This window comes from Clinocottus analis, unplaced genomic scaffold (assembly GCF_023055335.1).
Source record: "Clinocottus analis isolate CAN_PGR_092001 unplaced genomic scaffold, fCliAna1.0.p SCAF_17, whole genome shotgun sequence".
NCBI classification, from domain to species: domain Eukaryota; kingdom Metazoa; phylum Chordata; class Actinopteri; order Perciformes; family Cottidae; genus Clinocottus; species Clinocottus analis.
The window spans coordinates 5,953,683-5,973,994 of NW_027175898.1; the positions used below are offsets into that span (position 1 = coordinate 5,953,683).

Here is a 20,312-nt window from a genome sequence, read left to right on the forward strand (position 1 = left end):
ATTTGAACACAGATGCGTCTCGGAGACTTCATCAAAAACAGCTTCCTCGGACAGTCGTTACCTGAAAATTCTACAGCGACTACGTAATTCACGTTCATGTGAACGAGTGGTATTTTGGTTATTGGGGTCTGACTCACTGGCAACAAAGAAAACGCAAGGAAGTGATGATGCACACGTATTTCCACAAGAGAGCAAGCAAAATGAGATTTACACGAGCGGAGATTAAAAGCAGGGATTTGTTTTCAATTAGTCATGGCTTGTATTCAAGATGAAAAATATGCCCGTAAGAGTATCCCCAGAGGTTTCAAAGAGCTCCTATTAAAAAGGAAAACAAAAAAGGTGGTTGATTAGATGTCGAACCCACTACAGGCTGTTTTCTTTAACTTTACCTCAGAGAATAATTCTAAAGATAGAGAGAGAAATGCATTGTAGGGGTGAGAGAAGACTTGATCCAAACCAGAGAAAAACAGTGAGGGAAGGAGCACAGGATCAGCCTCACAAGAGAACGGGTCACTGGATTTTGGAGGCATCCCCTGTTGGATCTGGGAGCGATCACACAAGTTTAAGAGGCAGAGCGCGGGGCGTTCGGGTTCATCTGCAGGCCCTGCTGAGAGCCTCTCAGCGGGCTGGGTTAGGGGTCAGTGCTACTCGGAAACACGAGTCTTTATCTGTTGATTCACTGGTGTACTTTGATCCTCTTGCTCAAGCAAGAAGTCATACCCAACGCTTAATGCCAATATCTGAAATCATGTGTCAAACACATGCATCTGTGGTCAGCCTCCTGAGCATTAACCTGCGTGAAAAATTCACTCCTTCACTGATGAGTCAGAGTTTAAGAGCCTCGGCCGCTCTTTGATGTGAGGAGCTGTTGCTTTGTTTTGCCTTTTGAAGCCATGGAATCATCACGAACAATGATTACGCACCGCTCCTCCCAAAGCATGGGCAACGGCTGGAGGAATTCTGTTTATGAAAGAAAGGTTTACAAGTATCCCACTGGAAAGTTTATGTTCAAGATGTGTCTTTGCAAATCAATGCCGCTCCGTAGCCGCCGGTGGCAACCGCAGTGGTTCTGAAAGCTTTCAAATATGCTGCGATACGGGCCAAAGCTCAAGGGAGGCTGTGAGCGTTCAGAGCTAGTAAAGGTGGAGAAGATAACTAGAACAATGTCATGGCACATTTCTAAAACAAGGATAGTGCGTAATCCCAGCATGGGCTCGGTATGCAACGAACATCTTTTCAGGAGTTGTGCTGCAAACACGGACTCCCCACCAATTTTCACTCTGCACCGCAAACATCTGGCTACAATCTCCCCGCGAGATACCTCATTTGACTCTTTTATGACAGAGTGAGTCTGTTGTTTCACCACTCTGCCCTGCTGCAAGTAATGCAGGCAATTAGTCCCTTAATGCAGTCTGGTGCTTGTGTGACAGAGACACTTTCCTCTGCTGCTAGGATTTACGTTTTGGCTCGATGCTGATTAACACATAGCACACATTAAAAGGGGTAGTTCTACTCAAATTACAGAAAACACATCTGTCACTTGCCTTGAACGATACGTGGCCATGCAGATCATTTTGGGCCTTCACGTTCTCAGATATCTGCCACTCAAGGTTTCTTGCTTCATTCCAATACAATAGAGGTGAACAGAATTTTGCTTTGATTATTACATTCACATTTTTTTTTAAAAAGGCATCGGTAGCTGCCGAATGGTTTAAGTTGCTTATATAAAACATACATATCTCTAGTTCCATGTCAGTCATAACAAATAAACTTCCTGCAGATTAATAAACATCAAATGGCGACATCTCTTCCGGAGGATCCAGAGACGAGTAAGCAGACACTGACCAGTCCACAGACCTGGCTGTTTTCTAACTTTTAGACTATTTGTTGGGTCGGAGAAGGTTCCAATCAAAAATATTTACTGTGAGGTCTGTGCATCTTAAAGAGTAGCAGTTTCCTGCTGTAAATGCGTGCAAACCAACTCCAAGACTTTCAGAAAAAAAACAGCGTGCCCCAGTTTCCTCCTGGCCTCTCGTGTAGACTGTGATCGCCACTTATCTGCTGATTCCTGAGAGCATCTGTCCACAGGCTGCTGCGCCAGCTACAATGTACAGTACACTTGTATGTACACAAAGATGTTATGCACAGACATGGAGCGATCTGTTGCAAACTCAAATGCCTTGTGGACATATGGCCTTGTTGGCATTCATTCGAAGGCAGTGGAAGGTTTGTGTATAATGATGTGCTGGTGACACGCATAGGGCAGCACGCAGGAGTCGAATGGCCGGCGTGGACCATCTCTTTAATGATAAGTGAGCCATAACGCATTAAACATGTGAACACAGTCACCTTCGTTAACGAACCAACCAAAGTATTTGCGCTTAAACTCTTTCCACCACCACCACCACCACCACCACTTGCGTCCTGCAGAACAAGGTGGAAATGGACATAAATGTGTGGAGGGAATCAGGAAAGCTCTCTTTCTTTTTCTTTCCATAAAAATCCATCACCCCAATGTGCAGTTTGTTTGTACGTTTGATAGAAAGCACAGCGTCAGGGTTTTTGAACAGTATGCGACCAGCTTAGTGGCAGCTACTACAACTATAGCAGCGGCTGGGAAGACCAGTGTCTAGGTCAGAAAGGGGACAGACGGAGAGATGATGATGTGTCGGGGGAGGCTCTGCTCCTGTCCCGGTGGTCCGCAGACCTGATCCACTGAGGCCGGCCAGTCTTTACAAGGCCGCAGCCAGAGGTGTCCTGCCAGCTTTATGGCAGCCGAGAGTACATGAGAACCATGTTAGAGGCAATGTGATCCCTTCTACAGGCCTGGAGACTCATGTCCAGCGCACAGAGATGCCCTCTCCACGCACACACCACCCAGCTGACTGTCTGACATGGCAAAAAAACATAATTATACCTTCCCCTTTTTAAAAAGGTCCCATGCTGCGTGCCTGGGAAAAGAAACAGGTCTTTTCTAGCCTTGTAAGCTCCGTTTCATGTAAAGCAACTGTCCAAATGAATGTTTCATTCATCTTTGAAGACACTGAGAATTATTTTTCAGGGTCAGAAGCAAAATTGCTATCCATTTATAACTTGCAAACCACATGTGGAACAATGTTTCCACCATGTTTATAGTTTTGCCCTAGATAAAAAGTCTCGACTCACCAGTAGAGATAAATTCTTCCATCTTCTCCTTGAAGGGCTGCAGGTATTCCTCTGACGGGTGAGCACACACCTTCTGCACGGTCTTCTCACAAACTGGTAGAGAGAACAGAGAAAGACAAAAAGGAGGGAAAGGATGAGTGATACAATGACTTAAAGTAAAGGGAATCAAGGAAAAAAGACAAAATGTAAGAGAGCCATGCAGGGATGTAAACCAGTTCAATACTAAGAAAACTAATGAATTAAAACCAGGAAATTAGGTTCCATAAAACGTGATGAGAAAGATGAGACCACTGAAACAAGCTTGAGTCGTCTTAAAGGCTATTCATCAAATAAATAAATAAATGAAAAGAACTGGGTTTAACACAGGGTTGAAAAGAAAAAGGGAATTTCACGTCAGAGTAAACAGTGAGAGCATTTCATTTAATGGATACCAGTGGTTGAGAGCATCCCACGGTTTATAAACCAGGAATATTTGTCCGTTGTTTTACATGTTGTTGCCATTTCTGATAACTTAATATTGTGTTGTGAAAAGTTGTAGTAAAAGACAGTCGCCTTTGTATTCTGCCCTGCTCGGACCCGTCTGTCCACACGAGTGCAGCCGATGTGTCTGTTGACGGTCTTTGTGGCAAATGACCCAACGCACGCGAGAGAAGTGGACAACGGCATGACTGGGTGCGTTTCAGCCGAACCTGTATGACGGGGTTACTACTAAACACACACACACACAGATGCAAACACACACACACACACACGCCTGGTGAAAGAACTGTGGCACATCCAACCTGCAAGTCATTAATGGCTGCAATAAATACCTTCACTTGCATATGACTGCATAGTGTAATAGTTCCGCAGCACAACAAGCGGTCTGGCCGCTGTCTCACTCCACTGCGTCGCTGCTTTTAGATCAGAGTGTGGCTCTCATATGTTTTTGTATGTGAAGCCGCTGCACCTGCAGCTCAGTGAACTCAAGTCTATTACATCTTTTATTTATTGGCGTTCTCAATAAATCAGACAGGAAACGCAATGTCTGCACATTAAAATTGAGGCGGAACTACGCACAGCCTCACAGTCTGGATTCCAGGGCATTTCATGGATAGTAAGAGCCGGCAGTGATCAAAATAAAAAACAGAAATCACCAACCAAACAAACATGACCAAGATATCCTGTTTGGACAAACCACGCTTTCTTACCAGAACAACCCCCCTCCCCCCCCCAAACTCGAGAGGACTCATTAAAACAGTGTTCAAAACCGCAAGTCTACAATTTAGAGGCAGCTCTCGTCCAAATGTGGTCCAGACAGCAAAGGCTGCAAGAAGGAAGCCCACAAAAACACAGCAGCTGTAAAGAATAAAAACTAAAACTCCAGTTTGAGACATTGTCTAGCAGCGGTGATATTTTAGAGCAGTGCATTGAAAAAGAAGATTCTGCTACGATGCATCTGGCCAGACAAAAGAAATCTCAGAACATAAACTGTCTTTTGCCTGGAAAATTCTTTAGTGGTCACAAATAAAGACAACGTGTGTTTATGGAGCGGTGAATTATAATGTTGCACTTGAACTGTCCCACAAACTCTGATGGGACAATAACAAGAGTTGTGGGAACATGTTTTCATGCCTCACACTTTATTTCAGTACAGTATTTCAAAGGATATATTATCACACACCATTGTGTGCATAATATATACTTATATACACTTTGCATCTAAATATTTTGAAATGAAAAGTTTTAATTTAATTATTTTTTATTTAAATGTTTTGGTTTTATTAGGCTTTAGAAATGTGCAAAAATAAATAGATGTAAAAAGGGAAATTAATGCCCGAAAAGTGGAAAAAGTAAAAACAGCCATCTTGAATTAATGAAATTATTTTAGATAGACAATGCATACATACAGACTTGTAAATGTAGATATATCTTTATAGTATTATGAATAGTCACAATAAAATGATTGTTAAAAATCTGCAAAACAAAAATGTTTGTTTGAATTCTCATATAAATAAACAATGAATCAAACCTGAATTATGTAAATATAGAATTTATATTTTATGTGAAAAATCTAATGACCATTCAGATGAGGATCCCAAAACTAAATTGAATAAAATATTAACATCTCTCTCTATATATATATATATATATATATATATATTAACATCTATATATATATATATATATATATATATATATATATATATATATATATATATATATATATATATATATTATATATATATATATATATATATATATATATATATATTAACATCTATATATATATATATATATATATATATATATATATGATAAATACTTCACACAATGTGTCATAAGTAAATCATATGGTCTCAGTAATGTAATATCCAATTAAAAATGAATGATGAAGATCCGTATCTGACAGTATCAACAGCACAAAGTGCATCACTACATCTGTTAACAGCTTCCCTTCTCCATTTGTAAACAGTGAGGAAAAACAAAGCTGGTTTTCCAATATGCGACAACTCCACGGCACCCATAGATCGTCCCGTCAGGGTTTCCCTCCGCAGGCATACAGACGGACCGGATCACGATGGGAGCCACAGCAGCGATCTTTAAAGCCCTTCCTCTGTTAATACGAGGGGGGAAACAGATGAGGTCACAGGCAGTGAGCTCAGCAGCTTTCAAAATGGGGTGCTAATGTATTCTCCATCGAGACATCTCTGAACAGAGGTCTGTGAATATTTACATGGTCCAGAAGTAATCTGTCCAACCAGAGCCACAGCTTCAGCCTATCACCTTGTGGAAGCATCCGGATTGAGTCAGAGCCGGTATCCTGAGGCACATTTACAAAACATGCATCTATTTTTCCAGAAGAGTCATCGCCCAATTCATCATATCCCAATAGGAGAAAGTCAACCTGCTCCAGTTTTGTGTATTTTGAAGTAACACAACAGCTTTTGGGTAAACGGGGGCAGCGGTGGAGATAACAGACTTCTGCTCCAGGATTTACTATGTTGTAGTGAGTAAAATATGGGTGACTTTGATGTCAATTATGTGCTTATGATTTTACCGCAGTAAGCGAGAGCCCCCTCTCCAGCGACCAGGACAAAACAGCACACCGAGACAACGACCAACTGTGTGGGTGAATGAGGGATGACGTTTGGATGGGGAGCCTGCCGAGCGCCACAAGATGAACCTGCTGTGTGCTGAATATGTCGGGCTCGGAAACGCTCCAAGCCGCTCTCGTCTCTGTGGCTCTGCGTCATTATTTAAAGTAAACACTGCAGGAACAAACCACCAGGCAGAGAAACACATGACAATTCATAGGTGTGTCGTCTTTTGGCACTTTTTGAAAGAAAGAAAAAAAAAAGCAGTTGCCAGCTTAATTACAGTTCCAACTGTTATTTGAAATTTTACAGGAATGTAAAAATCAGATGGAAAACCTAAAGCCAGGTTGTAAAAAAAACATTTTTGGAGAAAGTTTTTCAGCCGTGGCATATTGTAGTTATTTATACCTGAAGAGTGAATCTCTCTCACAGATCCCCAATTATCTCCAATCCCAGCACAGCCCCCTCTCTACTGTATCGGGCTAGTCTCCCTCGGCGAGGCCAGCCAGGAGACGGCCTCTATTAGAAAACGTAAGACACCCTCTCCACTCCTCATAAATCAACCCATACCCATCACACTAAACCCTTCTCCTACATTTTAGCTGGAGAATACTGTTCTGACAAGTAGAAACACGAGGCAGGAGTTAGAATATGAGGTGGAGCATTAACTCTTGTTAAAATGTGGATGCTAGGAACATTAAAATAACGAGAGAATGCTATGATTAGTCAGAGCAATATTTATCTATATTCGTCATACTAGCTCAATCTGTGTAGAGTCTTGTTTGGTAAAAAAGGGCCTCAATATCCTGAGCAGATGTTATTCTTATGGTATTCTTGTGTAAGCTGTTTGCAACCAATCACTGACCAATTAACACACATTTAGCATTACTTTTGTGCTATTAGCTCAGATGAACAGGGACTGTATCTCAGCACGCCGTTTTCGAGAGGAGCCTACGTCGTAAAACAGACCTCAGGCTAAAGGCCCTGCCTGAACTTGACATTAAAGGCCATTTAAAATCAGGACACTGTCTGATTTTCCACAGTGATGAATGCCTAACCCAGGCCAGGCCTTCTGTGAAACACTAAACTCCCCTGAGCAGCAAATGAGCTCTGACTGTTTCTTTTTATTTGATCCTATTTCATTCGGTAGCGTCCCTTCCTCTCTGTCCAGTCCAATTACGCGGCAGTTAAAGGGATCTTTAAGTAAAGATAAACGTAATCTTCAGTTTGGGTGCTTTATCCAAAGCTAATTGCACTACTCCCCATGATTCGAGTCAAAAACAGAATAGAAGGTATCCGTCTTTATAGGAGCCGAGAGTCCTACAGTAGGTTGGGGTCCCTGTGGCCTCCCATTCATCCCTCCCCCTGAGAAGAGCACAGAGAAAGGTCATCACCCTCTCCCCAAACAGGAAGCCCCATCAAAAGAGGATCATGTTTCTGCACAGGCCAGTGAAGGAGAGGGCAGACAAGCAGACCAGGTCCCGCTTCTGAGCATCACTGATGACTAAACGCTGCACACACACACATGCAGCAAAGCGTCATTACGTCTGCAAACACACTACTGTGCCAATTTAAAAGGCAGTATGCTGAGATTCGTACGAGACGAGCACACGTTGCCGCTGTCTGAGGAGCAGGCTAAGCTAGTAGAGACTGCAAGCACAGAGTCTCCTGACCTTTGACCCGAGCCTGGAGGGCGAGACACCATCGACCACTGCAGTCGCCACCTCAGGATCAGGTGAGGGGCGGGTCACCTCGTTCGTCTCAGTCAAACAGAGCCAGTAAACCAAAGTGTGATTCAGTATTGGCCTCTCAGTGTCAGACACAACTCTGTGTGGATGGAAGTGATCTGTGTTAGCATTATAATCAAGACCACTTGCTTTCTTCAGACTAGTTTATAATAGCTAGGCATAAATATTTATTCTTGGCGGCTGGAGAGGATAAAAATGGTGAAAGTCAGAGGTGGAGCTCACCAAACATCCAGAATCCAATGCTCGCCCTGTGATGCCAATACCCCCGAGGACTACTGTGCCAGACTGTGCTGCAGCAGAGATCAAATACGAGGGCCCTTGTGTTGCATTTATTGTCTTCAGGTCTTCCATTTTTCCTAATAAATGAGTGACAGCTTGAGGTGGGTCTGGGTACTTTAGTAGACTCTTTGTATTTTTCCCCCAGGTCAGAGAGGAGAAGGCTTTAACAGCGATCTAAAAAACGTAGGGGAGAGCTGCGGAGCATATCTAATTGCTTTCATATGCCGTATTATTGGTTGATTTAAATAACCACAGACACCAGGGGCACTGGGGGGCATCGCCTTTAACCTCGGCATGGCCCTGGCCAAGACTGACTGGCTGGGTTGCTGAGTGGCTCGGCGCCCTCAACACTTTGAGCACAGAATATCAAAACCGGGTTCACTTATTTATCCGCCAATTCTGACTCTTATGCTTTATCAATGAGCTGATATTTGCTTCGTGGAAAGTAAATGTAGATGATTTTTTGACTAAGTGCTCCGTCACTGGTACTGAAACGGGAGAGGGTGTGGTGTTATGAAGACACGGCTGTTAAGAGATATAACGTCTGGTAACGGGGGAAAGCCGCCTCAGGCCATGAATACACCATGAAACCTCTCTGCACGGGGCGGGAGGAGTATGTGGGATTTACATACAAACTGCCTGACTGGTTTACAATGAAACAAATGCAATGTGGTATGAATGTACTTCACACAATAGGTCATGTCCTACCAGTCAGATCCCTCTTCAGCTTCCTGATGTCTTTAGTGAGGTCTTCAAACTTAACCTGACCGGCCTGGAAGAAATCCTGAGGCTCCGGCATCGGGAACACACTCTTTTCTGTGCCGGCATGCTGGAACAGTGGACCACATATAAAAAGTACATAAGTGACAGTTTTAAGTGAGTAAAATTGTGTGAATTTCATTGACGGTCGGTGCGTTACCTTGTCGAAATTGCGCAGGTAGTATAAAACCACGAAATCCACCAGGTTCATACGATTGTCCTGAGGATTAAATGAAGATCATACTTTATATACATTATCTACTTATTGAGATATCTTTGAATTTGCATTACATAGGCCTATTTAGCTCAAATTTATCAGGGAATTATTGCAGATTGTCAGTGTAAAATTGCAAGCAATGGTTCACCCTGCTCTTCACGTCCTTTAGTTTGGGGAGGATCTCCAGTCCGAAGCCATCAGCTTGACCTCTTGTCCTGTTCCCACCGTTCATGTAGTTCCCGAAGGCCAGAACAAGACCCATCACATCCCGCAAGCTATTACACTCCAACAGCTCCTGACAGATGCACAGACACGCGCACACACACACACACACGCACACACACACACACACACACACACAGTTAGTAAACCGTCACACAGCTTAATGACATTTTTCTAAAGCACTGTTTATTGACGTGATGTTCTTACTTTGCTGACAGTCGAGATGATCTCCACCTTACGACGAATGGAGGAGATGGTATCGAGGAATACCGACTGGAAGATGATGCAGTGGGCTCGGCCCGCAAAGTCGGGAATCTGGGAGAGCTCATAGAGAAACCTGGAAAACAAAAGGGCAGGAGGAGGTGGAGGAAGAGAATGGGGTGTGATGTGTTATGACAGAATTAAACAAAATGTCTAACAGGAAGAACTATTTCGGGTTCTTGGCAGGCTGTGCTTCCCCATGCAGGCCGTCTGAGTCCATGTTGCTGTTCACAGGCAGCTGATAGTCATGAGCGGTGCTGCTCGGCTGGGTTTGAAAGGTCCACGGGGTCGGGCGGAGGGAGAGCAGCGAGCGGCGCACAGAGACTGATCAAAGGAAGCTCCGGCCTGATGTGAGACGACTTATGTAAACAGTGCCGTGTCAGAGGGGAGGGGAGCGGTAACATCCTGAGTGATTAGGCCCCGCTGATGGAGGTAGACACTGAGTACGGACGACTCGGGCAGCCGTAGTGACAGCTCTGGTCAAACATGGAAATAGGAAGGCCAGGCTGAGCGGCACTGCTGGGTCCAGGCCCCGCTAATGGGCCCGGACTACTTAACCCTGACAGAAACTACTGAAGCAATGCTCATTAATGCACATGTTTTCACACACACACACACACACACACACACACACACACACACACACACACACACACACACACACACACACACACACACACACACACACACACACACACAAGGTTGGAGAGGCTTTTTAAAAAAATAATGACTTCATAAAGAGGGAATAGACACGTTATGCACCAATGTGTGAATGTTAATAAAAATGTGACTTAAACCCAAAATCTTTATCATATTAATGTGGAATCATTTAAAGTTGATTAGCATTTATTGATAATTGATGTGCCATACGAAATCCCATGTAAATGAATTAAATCTAGCTGAATTACTGGGTGAAATATAAAAACGGCAAATAAATATTGATAGCCTCTAAACTCAATTCCCGATCTCACATAAATGTTGCTGATTAATACTGACAGGTTTATAATTACTTATGAATGAATAATTGTCTTTGGAAAGTATTGAAACAAAGTGATCTTACTGCTCAGGCTTGTCCAGCAGTTTGACTTCATCCTCTTTAGAGCTCTCATAATGTTTGGTTATCTTGGCCATTTCCTCACTGGTGGCCCTCTGTGAAGAACAACAACAAAACCAATATGGATATCAACACAGACAAATACGTACACAAGGAGAATGACATCCAGTAGAAATCTGAATAGTTATTAAGATTTTTGCGGTGCAAGATGTTACACAATAAAACTAAACATTTGGACTGATAAGACGCATACTGTAGTGAAAACAATTTGTTGCAATACAAATCATCAAGTTTTCTCCATTTTATTTAAAGCTGTCATTGACTTTACAGCCTTTTGTTTTATGACCTTAGACAGAGTGCTCCTTCATACTTACATTTTCATATAAAGCCTCAATGGTCTCCAAGTCCACCACAGAGTTGTCCACAGTAAGAACAGCTGGAACAGTAACGATATTTATTATAAGCAGTCAGTCTAATAAATGGATAAGATCTTGGCTAAAGCATGCTGCCTTTTAAGTGCTGCCAGTGCGAGAAGAACAAACTTGTTTTTCCGACTAGGGATGCAAACTCATGATAGACCGGTAATTTTGTTACATTTCGGTAATAAAACATCATATTTGTAACTATGACTATTTGTAAGACATACTATAAATTTTATGAGCATGAAACGAGAGCAATATCTGACTTCTCTCTCACATCTGCACCAACAACCACAACACATCATTTAATAACCATGGAATTGATTTATACATCTAATTTAGAACATTTACTCGAGGTTGTGAAGCTGGCAGTGTGGCCGGGTCTGAGACCACATATGCTGAGCCGACACCGGCTCAAAACAATAAGCCTGAAGCTGTTGAACCTCTGGGCCACAGTGAGAACCACCGAAGTGGACTGTAATGCTTTTTAGAGCGAGACAGGGGGAAGGTGAGCCATGTGAGAAACAGAGGATGCAGGAGGAGGCGAAAAGGAAGAGGGATAAGAAAGAACGAGAGAGAGAGAGAGAGAAAGAAAAGGGTATGTTTTCAAAATTTAGAGACAATGGGACTGAGAAACAATCTGAAGAAGAAAGAGGTTTCTTGACCTGCTTCAATGTCGAGTTTGACTCAAACAGAAATAACGAAAGTGCACAGGGAAGTCTGAACACAGGGCAGCGAGAAAAAAAAGAAAAGAAAAAAGAGAGTGACTCCTGTTCTGTGTCTGAGAGGTGTCACAGGTTTATGGCTCAGTGAGGAAGGAGGGGAGAGGACACCATGGGAGGGACGGCTCCAGTGCTGCCGGATCAGCTGGCAGTTGTCTGGTCGGTGTCAGCTGAGGAGGGCCGCACGCCACCTACTGCTCCAATCCCTCACTCGATGTGACAACGCTTCACTGTCCCCACAACCAAGAACGACCCAGCTACACAGTCATAGTATTCAGTGCTATGAAGTCTCGGTATCAAGCCTCCGAATTGTCTCATCAGAGATCATATTGTCCTCCAAATGTGTCCAAAACTAAAGACTGGCAAGAAATACTTAAAGGGAAACCTTTAAGAAAAGTAACTTTTGAATAACAGCGACTGTTAATTGTTCTACCTGACAATGGCAGCGTGGCTGTTAATAGTACAATGTAGTGTACCAGTAGCTGGAGTAGAGAAAAGTCACAAACTGACTTCAGTAATGTTGTGGCGAAAACCAAGTTTGCTCAAGTTTGCTAACTTAGCTAGCATTACATCTTCTCAACAGCTTCTCAATATAAACATTAGAACAACTTAAATTCACTTTTGCTGAATGACAGCTACCGTGGCCACAAAAGACACTCATTCAATGACAGTAAATGGTCAATGCATTGTAACAGTGGCACAATCAGTCAGTGACATAGCAAAATAAAGCTAAAGTTAGTAAATATTAATGAATATTACATTGGCTTTTTAACATGTGAACGTTAATGAAAAACTGGGTTAACTTTCCGGCTCACAGTTACTGTGACCACGAGTGACTGAGACAATGCAATTGCCCGCTAAATATTTAATTTGATAGAGGAAATATATATTACTTTAATTTGTAAGTATATGTTTGTTTTTGTCTTGTCTTCTTAATATAAATTTAGGATTACAATCATGATCACAAGACATTTCTAAAAAACAAAAAGGTTCAGTTTTGGCATCAGTGACATGCATCGTGTATCAGAATTTATTAACTGCACAGCCCTTGTCTTCACACACACACACACACACACACACACACACACACACACACACACACACACACACACACACACACACACACACACACACACACACACACACACACACACACACACACACCTTCCGGCTAACAAGGTAATTTTAGGTTGATTCTGGTTCCCAGCTGTTCTTGTTGCAAAGAAGTTGTCAATGTGCTCCCGATGTCTGGATCAGAGAGAACGCTGGAGGTCCATTTCCTACATCTTATTAGAGTGGATTATTCAGTCCCTCAGCCATGCAGCCGTCAATCACACACCAAAGGGGGGTCTGCTCCAGTGTGCACAGGAGCACTCTGATCCGAGGGGAGCCGGATATCTCTCCACACCGACAGATCAAAGCCTGCCTGCCAACCGCCTCACACCCTCTCCTTCCACTTTTCACTCATCGGCTTTGGTGTGGAAGGGCATGTGTGGTGTGTGAACATGTGTATGCATGTGTGTGTGTGTGTGAGGTGGTGTGTGGGGGGGAGCCTCCCCTTGCTCTTGAACCATGGTGGCCCTTGAGGTCCCCCAGCCAGGCGGGTGCAGTTGAACCCCTCTCTCCCTTCACCAGAGTGCTACTTTCTCTCCTCCCCTCCCTCTCTCCCGCCCTAGTAGCTCTAATTACATTACATGTCCCATGTCCTTTTAATTTGGCAACAAAGGGGAGGCAAGCAGGCGAGGCCAGGGACTTGAGCCCTTAGAAGTGCTTATTAAGGTTCTGTCCTTCATTGTCAGATTCAAATTGTCCATTTCACATACAACCCCCATTAAGGCACAAGGAAGCAGCCTCACGCTGGGTGTTTTACCAAACCACCTCTACGAGCCGACACTGGAGCATAGAGGAAAAGGGGGAGAGAAAAAAAATCTAACAACTAAATGGGCGTCCTGGTGCTGTGTGCTGTTTGGCTTGTGTTTGAGGTGGTTTTATATGGTAGCGCAGTGTCTGCTAACTGTGGAAGGTGGTTTTGTACATGCTTAGATCATTAGTGGGGTGTCAGTCCCATTAGGCTTGTGGAAACCGTCACTGGCTACAATAAACAGATCTGCTGGCCGCATGCTCAGACTAGCAGGCGGCAGGCTCTCTCCGCCACAGTCCCGGGACAGGACCAATTCCTGGCCCATCTACGCTGTCCCCAACACACATATTATGTGTTTACACACACACACACACACACACACAGAGTCCTGCTTTTTCCGCAGGACAACCAAGCATGCAATCAATCCATGCAGCTCCTCAAATAAAAGGACATGCCTATTTGATTTTAACCAGTGCAGAAGGGATTTCAAGCAGCCTGACAGAAAAATGGAAAGGCTGCTTTTATACCAGTGTTGCCATCTCACATTTTGACAAATCATGGCATTTCTCTTTCCCACCATGGGAATTGAAAAAAAAAAGCTCCACAAATGAATCCAAGGAAAGTGTCTCTAGTTACAAATTAGTAGCTGTCAAGAGGTTGGAAATTATTCTCTGCTGCAGGACTTGCTATCTCATCTCTAAAAATAACCCCCATCTGCATTTCATCAGGAGTCATCCTCAATTTATAGTTAAAAAGGAACTGTAAATTCAGTTTATTACTGTTGAATCTAAAAGGAGTTCTGTTCTTGAGAGAGATTAAAATGATATCATTGTGTGCACAAGCAACTCGACATGTTGAACAGGCTGAGTAGTGTTTTCACCTTGCTGAATGTCCTTCATCTCCAAATGCAGGCTCGATAAGAGGATGCCGACTGCTTGTGATCGCTTCGCGTCCAGCAGCTTGATGAACTGAGAAAACAAAAAACAAATGGATCCATGTTATTTAAATTCCAAGAGTATTCGTGGGATTCAGTGTAAAACCCAGAGTCTGCATTTCAGTAAATACGCTCATGCTACGTTCACACCAAAAGCGGTGTGAACGTAGCATTGGGCTATATTAAATACATTTCAAGGTTAACAGGATACTGATGTTCTTCTTTATTTAGAGAAGAACATCAGTTAAGTACATTAACACCACGTTGCATGATTTTGGTTTCAGATTTTAAGCCATTTTACTGTTAATTACTTACAAATCTAATATTTCTTCACACCAATGTTTATCCCCAATGCTATTATCTAAAACACAGGCATAAAACAAACTGAGGAACAGATGGAGAACAAAAATGGAATTTCTGCGATGAGAGGCCGGGTGAAAATCCCTTAGTCACTTCCCCCGTCTGTGGAAGCAGATGATAGATGATGAGCTGGACAGAGAGCCTGGAGCACCAGTTAGTCTCAGCAGCCCAGGGGATCATCTGGGTTGACCCAAACGGCCAGACTAATCAACACACATTGTCATAACCCATCATCGTGATGCAAACGGCTGGGAGAATGCGGAGCACGCATACGGAGCCGGGACACACTTTGTCAAGTTACATCAATGAGGGGAGCAAAGTCAAACAGAAAAGCACCTCCTCCAGTTTACCGAAGAACATGTGTGAGATATAATCAAAAAATATCAAGTCGCAGTGAAAGTACAAAGGCAGAAGTGGCACCATAAAAGGACAGTCTAGAAGAGCAAGCTTTTATAACAAACTATAAATTCACAGGATTTTTATTTGTGCCTACACATGGTCACAATTACTTATGACTGAATTAGCCGTAAAGCCAGAGCGAGTTTTGGCAAGGTAAAGCCCTGCTCTAAAAGTTAATGTGTCAGGCTTCTTCATTAGGTATTATGGCGTTGTCGGCTACTGGGCTGTCCAGTGGGAGCTGGAGAGCAGAAGCCTTAGAAGTGGGTATTGCATTTCAGGGCGTTAGTGGGTGCCATGCTGCTTCCAGCTCTATTACCTGGATCACTGGGGATCTCCCACTCTGGGGGCTTTCCCAACACCTCTAATTAACCACTTTGGACGGGCCACACTAAAAGCAGGCCAGGAACCCTTCCCGCTCACTGGGGCTGCAGAACTCGCCAATTAGCCCAAACAGTTACGTTAATGAGAAAAGACAACTGATGCTGGATGCTTGGTATCAGACACACAAACAGCTCGGGGAGCTGTGGGATGCTGATGCTGAGACAGGTAGACAGCAATAGTTACCGGCTCCCTCCTGTGGACGAATAGGGAACTCTGAGGCTCTCGTTTGAAACCGCTGCGGACACTTGAATAACACGGACGGGTCAGGGAACAGGAGAAGGGAGGGGGAGAGAAAAAGCGAGCGGCCTAAGAAAATAAACCAAAAGATGGAGGGAGACACTGGGAGTGTCAGCGGCTTGAGCTGAAGCAGGTGGCTGATGTTAGGCGAGGTGGGCAGGGGGATGCTGGTTCCAGAGCCGAGCGGATAGTTTACACAACCACGGCCGAGCAGCCAGCCTGCTCCGTGGTGACTGTCTGTCTGATTATCTGTCTGGAATCACCCGAGCAGATGTTAAAATAACAACTGGATCAAGGCTTCCCATCAATAAACACCTACAATACACTCAGCAACCCCAGTCTCACCCAGCGGTGTTAATCTTACACCCACTCTCCCACGTCATAGCCAGAGCTTCAAATATGTCTTTAATAAACGCACTATGATTGCTCATAAGTCATCCCCATAAACCGGTTAAAGCTGCTGTTTGTTTAAGGAGATCCGCTATGTATAAACTTGATACGGGTTTGATTGATGTGGGTCGAGGAAAATTGCTGTTTTTTGCGTTTACGGATGTGCATATTTGCTCACGCATGAACTCAACAGCACATTCAGCTCGATTGATTTCCTCATCTTCATCCACCTCCCTTATAATCTCTCAATCAAGAATGCACCGACATGCTCATCCTACCCCCCCCCAACGTCTCCTATAGGTGCCCCGTCTTCATTGCCTCCTCGCCAGTGGAGCGGAGCCACATGCCTGCAATTATACACCTGGCCCAGCCTGGTCCGGTCTGGTCTGCTCTGGTGGGAGAGCTCTCTTCCATGTCATCTCCTCTGCTTTGATATGCTAATCAGCAGAGAGAAAAGGGCTCGAGAGTAAACAAGAGCTTTGATTTTTCTATGGCACACATGATAAAGATTAACTTACTCATGTAGGCATCGGCCGCATTCCCCGAGTTTCAACTTCTGGCGTGTGGAGTTGTTGGAAAGCGGGGAAGTGGCTCATATGCATAATGTACACACACATTCCTTTCCCTCCCACTCATCTCCTCTCGCCGCACACAGCCCCGGGCTGTGGTGTTAGCATGATCTGGCAACACTTTCTGGGCAAGTGCATAATGACTCGCGAGGACGTGCTGTCATCACACGCGCGCGCGCACACACACACTCGCACAGATTCATACACATTTTCAGTGGCAACATTATCATTGAATTATGTGCTGAGAAGGCAGGTAGTGAGCATGAGTGTCCACTGGTATTAGTAGCCCCAAAATCTCACCCTGGCAGGTAACGCTAACTTATGAGACTTGCTCTAGAAACACTCAAACCTCAAGAGACAAATGAGGAAAAAAAACAACCAGATCTATCAAGAGACTTGGTTAAAACCAATGACTGTTAATGAAGTCGACAATGTCATAAAATGAATCTGAAAGTATTTAGATGATTAATTAATCTTTTTAAAGAAATTTATTTCAGGAAAATGGGGGGCAAAAAAAAAGCCAATATTCTCAATTTTGCTTCGTATTCTATGGTAGTGAATTGAATAAATTGTTTTTTTGGATCGTTGGTCTGAAATAGGAATAAAATGCTTGGACAATAGCTGTAATAGAGAGAAGAATAAGAAAAGTCATCACATTAGTCGTATTCACATTTGAGCCCCTATTCAGTCCATCCTGATGATCCAATCATCTTCAACTCGGTAGCACCTAAAGTCTCCAACACTGCGCTCGTCCCTTTCTCGCTCTCTTTCTCACTCGTTAAGCAGCTGAACTTCTTGGAAGTCATCAACAGATGTTGATTCAGAGGATTTTTCCCTCAAATGATTTCTCTCCCTATAACTCAGAGTATAAACTTTCAAGGATAAAAAAAGATGATGAAGTAAACAACTTTTTTTATTGTGACGACCTTTCCAGTGGGCTGAAAACAACCATGCCTTGCACATAATCACTTCCTCTCGTGGAGTTGGACTCTGAATGATCTCGCTGGCTCTAAACACCGACCTTTATATTAATAAAAGACTTCTGTCTCAACACAGTGATGGGGACAAAAGGTCTAAACATAGATATCAGCCAGAGACAGCGGATAATAAGGGTCCTCTCAAATATAAAAATAAATACAAAAAACGCCAAATGTTATGTTAGACATGGAGTTTTTTTGGATTGATATAAATTGTCTTAGTGTTTTTATTAGTGGGGGTCAAACCTCTTCCAGGCTGATGTCCAGACAGGAGACAGTTGGCAAGATTAGTGTCTGGATCTGAGTTGGATCAAATGTTGGACAGTTTGCCTCTTTCGAGTGACCAGACTGAGAGGAGAGATACACACACACACACACACACACACACACACACACACACACACACACACACACACACACACACACACACACACACCCTCTGGAGCAGAGTGGAGCCTTAAGAAATTGATCAGAATACGCGATGTGTATGGATTTAGGGAGGACAGTCTGGGGCATTGGCCGTTTTTTAACTCCTTGGACGCCACAGTGAGGACCGCGAGTCAGCCAGGCGGCTGACACAGCGCTGGCTGAAGCAGAGATGCAGAGTTGCAGCTTTTGACATCAACAAGTGTGTCTTTGGTGGGTTGGCTGGGTCGGTAGATCAATCTGGCACAAAAGCACACCTTTGCTGACTTTCCTCGACTCGTTTCGTCTTTAATAACTCAACTTTAATGCTTGTACTAGATTCCCTTTTATTTCTCTCTTTGATTGAAGATTGAACATGACAGCATACGAAAAGTATTTTCTTAAAACACACCCATCAGCAGGCACAAGATATCCATTATATGCCAAAAACAAAACAATATATTGTGCTTTCCACACTATCAACGTCAAGGACAAACTAGGACGAGGAGAAGCTGTCGCCCAAACTGAGGAGCAGTGTGTGACTCACCTGCTTAGTTTTGGCTTTCTTCTCATAGGTGTCGGACAGGGGCTTCTTCTTGGTCTGCAGCGTGGCCTTGGAGAAGAGATCCTCAAACTCATTGGCGTTGACAATGTTTGGTTCCGCCAGAGAACCCCAGAGAGTGTTGTTGCTGCAAAATAAAGTTTGATTTATTGAAACGCTGTTTTAACTTAACTCTAAGCATCTACATTGGAACTCAGACTCACAATAACTAAACAAAGTGTGTTTGATTTGTGGACGCTCATTTGATGTCTATTCATCCTGCCCACTGCTTTTCATTTTCCATTTCGCTGTCTGACAAAACACTTGGCAGCAATTACTGACCATTTCAACTTTAAAAAACACTGTTTATGAGGGAGGTGATAAAAATAACGAAAGTTTAAGACAAGCTTGTTACTGGAATAAAGGATCATTTCCAGCAAATGGATGAGAATTCGGGAGGCGCTGTTGTGTTTCAGAAGTTGCCAAGTAACATGGCATAAACAAAAGCAGCAGAATGAGAACAAGAAGTGTTTAAAGTCAAGAGGATGTTCAGGATTTAAGCACTCTGTTGCTGTTATCATCACATCCGTCTATGCTTTCCTTCCATCAGCATATTAATAAAACGGACATCAAGAAACCAAAATAAAGGAATGACGACACCTATAATATGATCCACGTGCCTAACTACTGGTTTCCTATTATAACACGTTGCAGCTCATTGTTTATCGACATTACATCTCACCTGTGAGCTGATGAGACAAGCAGGTCAGTCTCCCCAAGTGGAAGCTCATTTACAGTGAGAGAGAGAACCTGGACACGGACACAAAGCGCTGGCGGACTTATCAAGGCCTAAATATCAGAACAACTGCATTGCCAGTGACTCAAATAGGGTCGACTAAGTCGGATTGCTTCTGCATGCAGTTGGGCTCCTATTGCTAGTGGTAAGAGTTTTCATCTGGGGCAGCCAAGAGGTTTTCTGTTGAAGACATAAGAGTACCGTCCTGAAATCTGCCTCTGATTTTGCACTCCTGTCTGAGCGACTGGGGAAAATAAGTCCAATGAACAGCCTTCGATTCTTAACCCAACTGTGCAGGAAAAGTAAAATGACATCCAAACCAAGAAGACATATTTCCAGAGACAACTTTCTAATTGACCAGATCGTGATAATGATTGAGCTTGAATCCCCCATAAAGCTCTGTTCCCTTTTTCTTTATGCAGCTCCACGAGAATGTTTTTCCCGCATCCTGCTCACAGTACTTTGTGTTTCGGCTCACATTCAGACACCTGGCACCATTTCAAACGGTACACTGTTCCCCCCTCATAACTCAGAACCTC

The 20,312-nt window shown here is 43.5% G+C and overlaps 1 protein-coding gene across 2 annotated transcripts in view; it reads right to left on the bottom strand.

Moving 5' to 3' along the window:
- LOC137787718 (formin-like) overlaps positions 1 to 20,312 on the bottom strand; it is a 48,877-nt gene that overhangs the window by 9,192 nt on the left and 19,373 nt on the right. The window contains exons 7-15 of one of the 2 annotated variants that reach the window (XM_068580421.1): positions 18,984 to 19,125; positions 14,665 to 14,752; positions 11,157 to 11,218; positions 10,789 to 10,877; positions 9,675 to 9,804; positions 9,394 to 9,540; positions 9,189 to 9,248; positions 8,978 to 9,098; positions 3,166 to 3,258 (exon numbers count right to left, since the gene is read on the bottom strand). In XM_068580421.1, coding sequence (XP_068436522.1) covers positions 3,166 to 3,258; positions 8,978 to 9,098; positions 9,189 to 9,248; positions 9,394 to 9,540; positions 9,675 to 9,804; positions 10,789 to 10,877; positions 11,157 to 11,218; positions 14,665 to 14,752; positions 18,984 to 19,125 — 932 coding nt within the window. Of the gene's footprint in view, positions 1 to 3,165; positions 3,259 to 8,977; positions 9,249 to 9,393; positions 9,541 to 9,674; positions 9,805 to 10,788; positions 10,878 to 11,156; positions 11,219 to 14,664; positions 14,753 to 18,983; positions 19,126 to 20,312 lie in introns of both variants that reach the window. The other variant, XM_068580420.1, reaches the window with a different exon arrangement.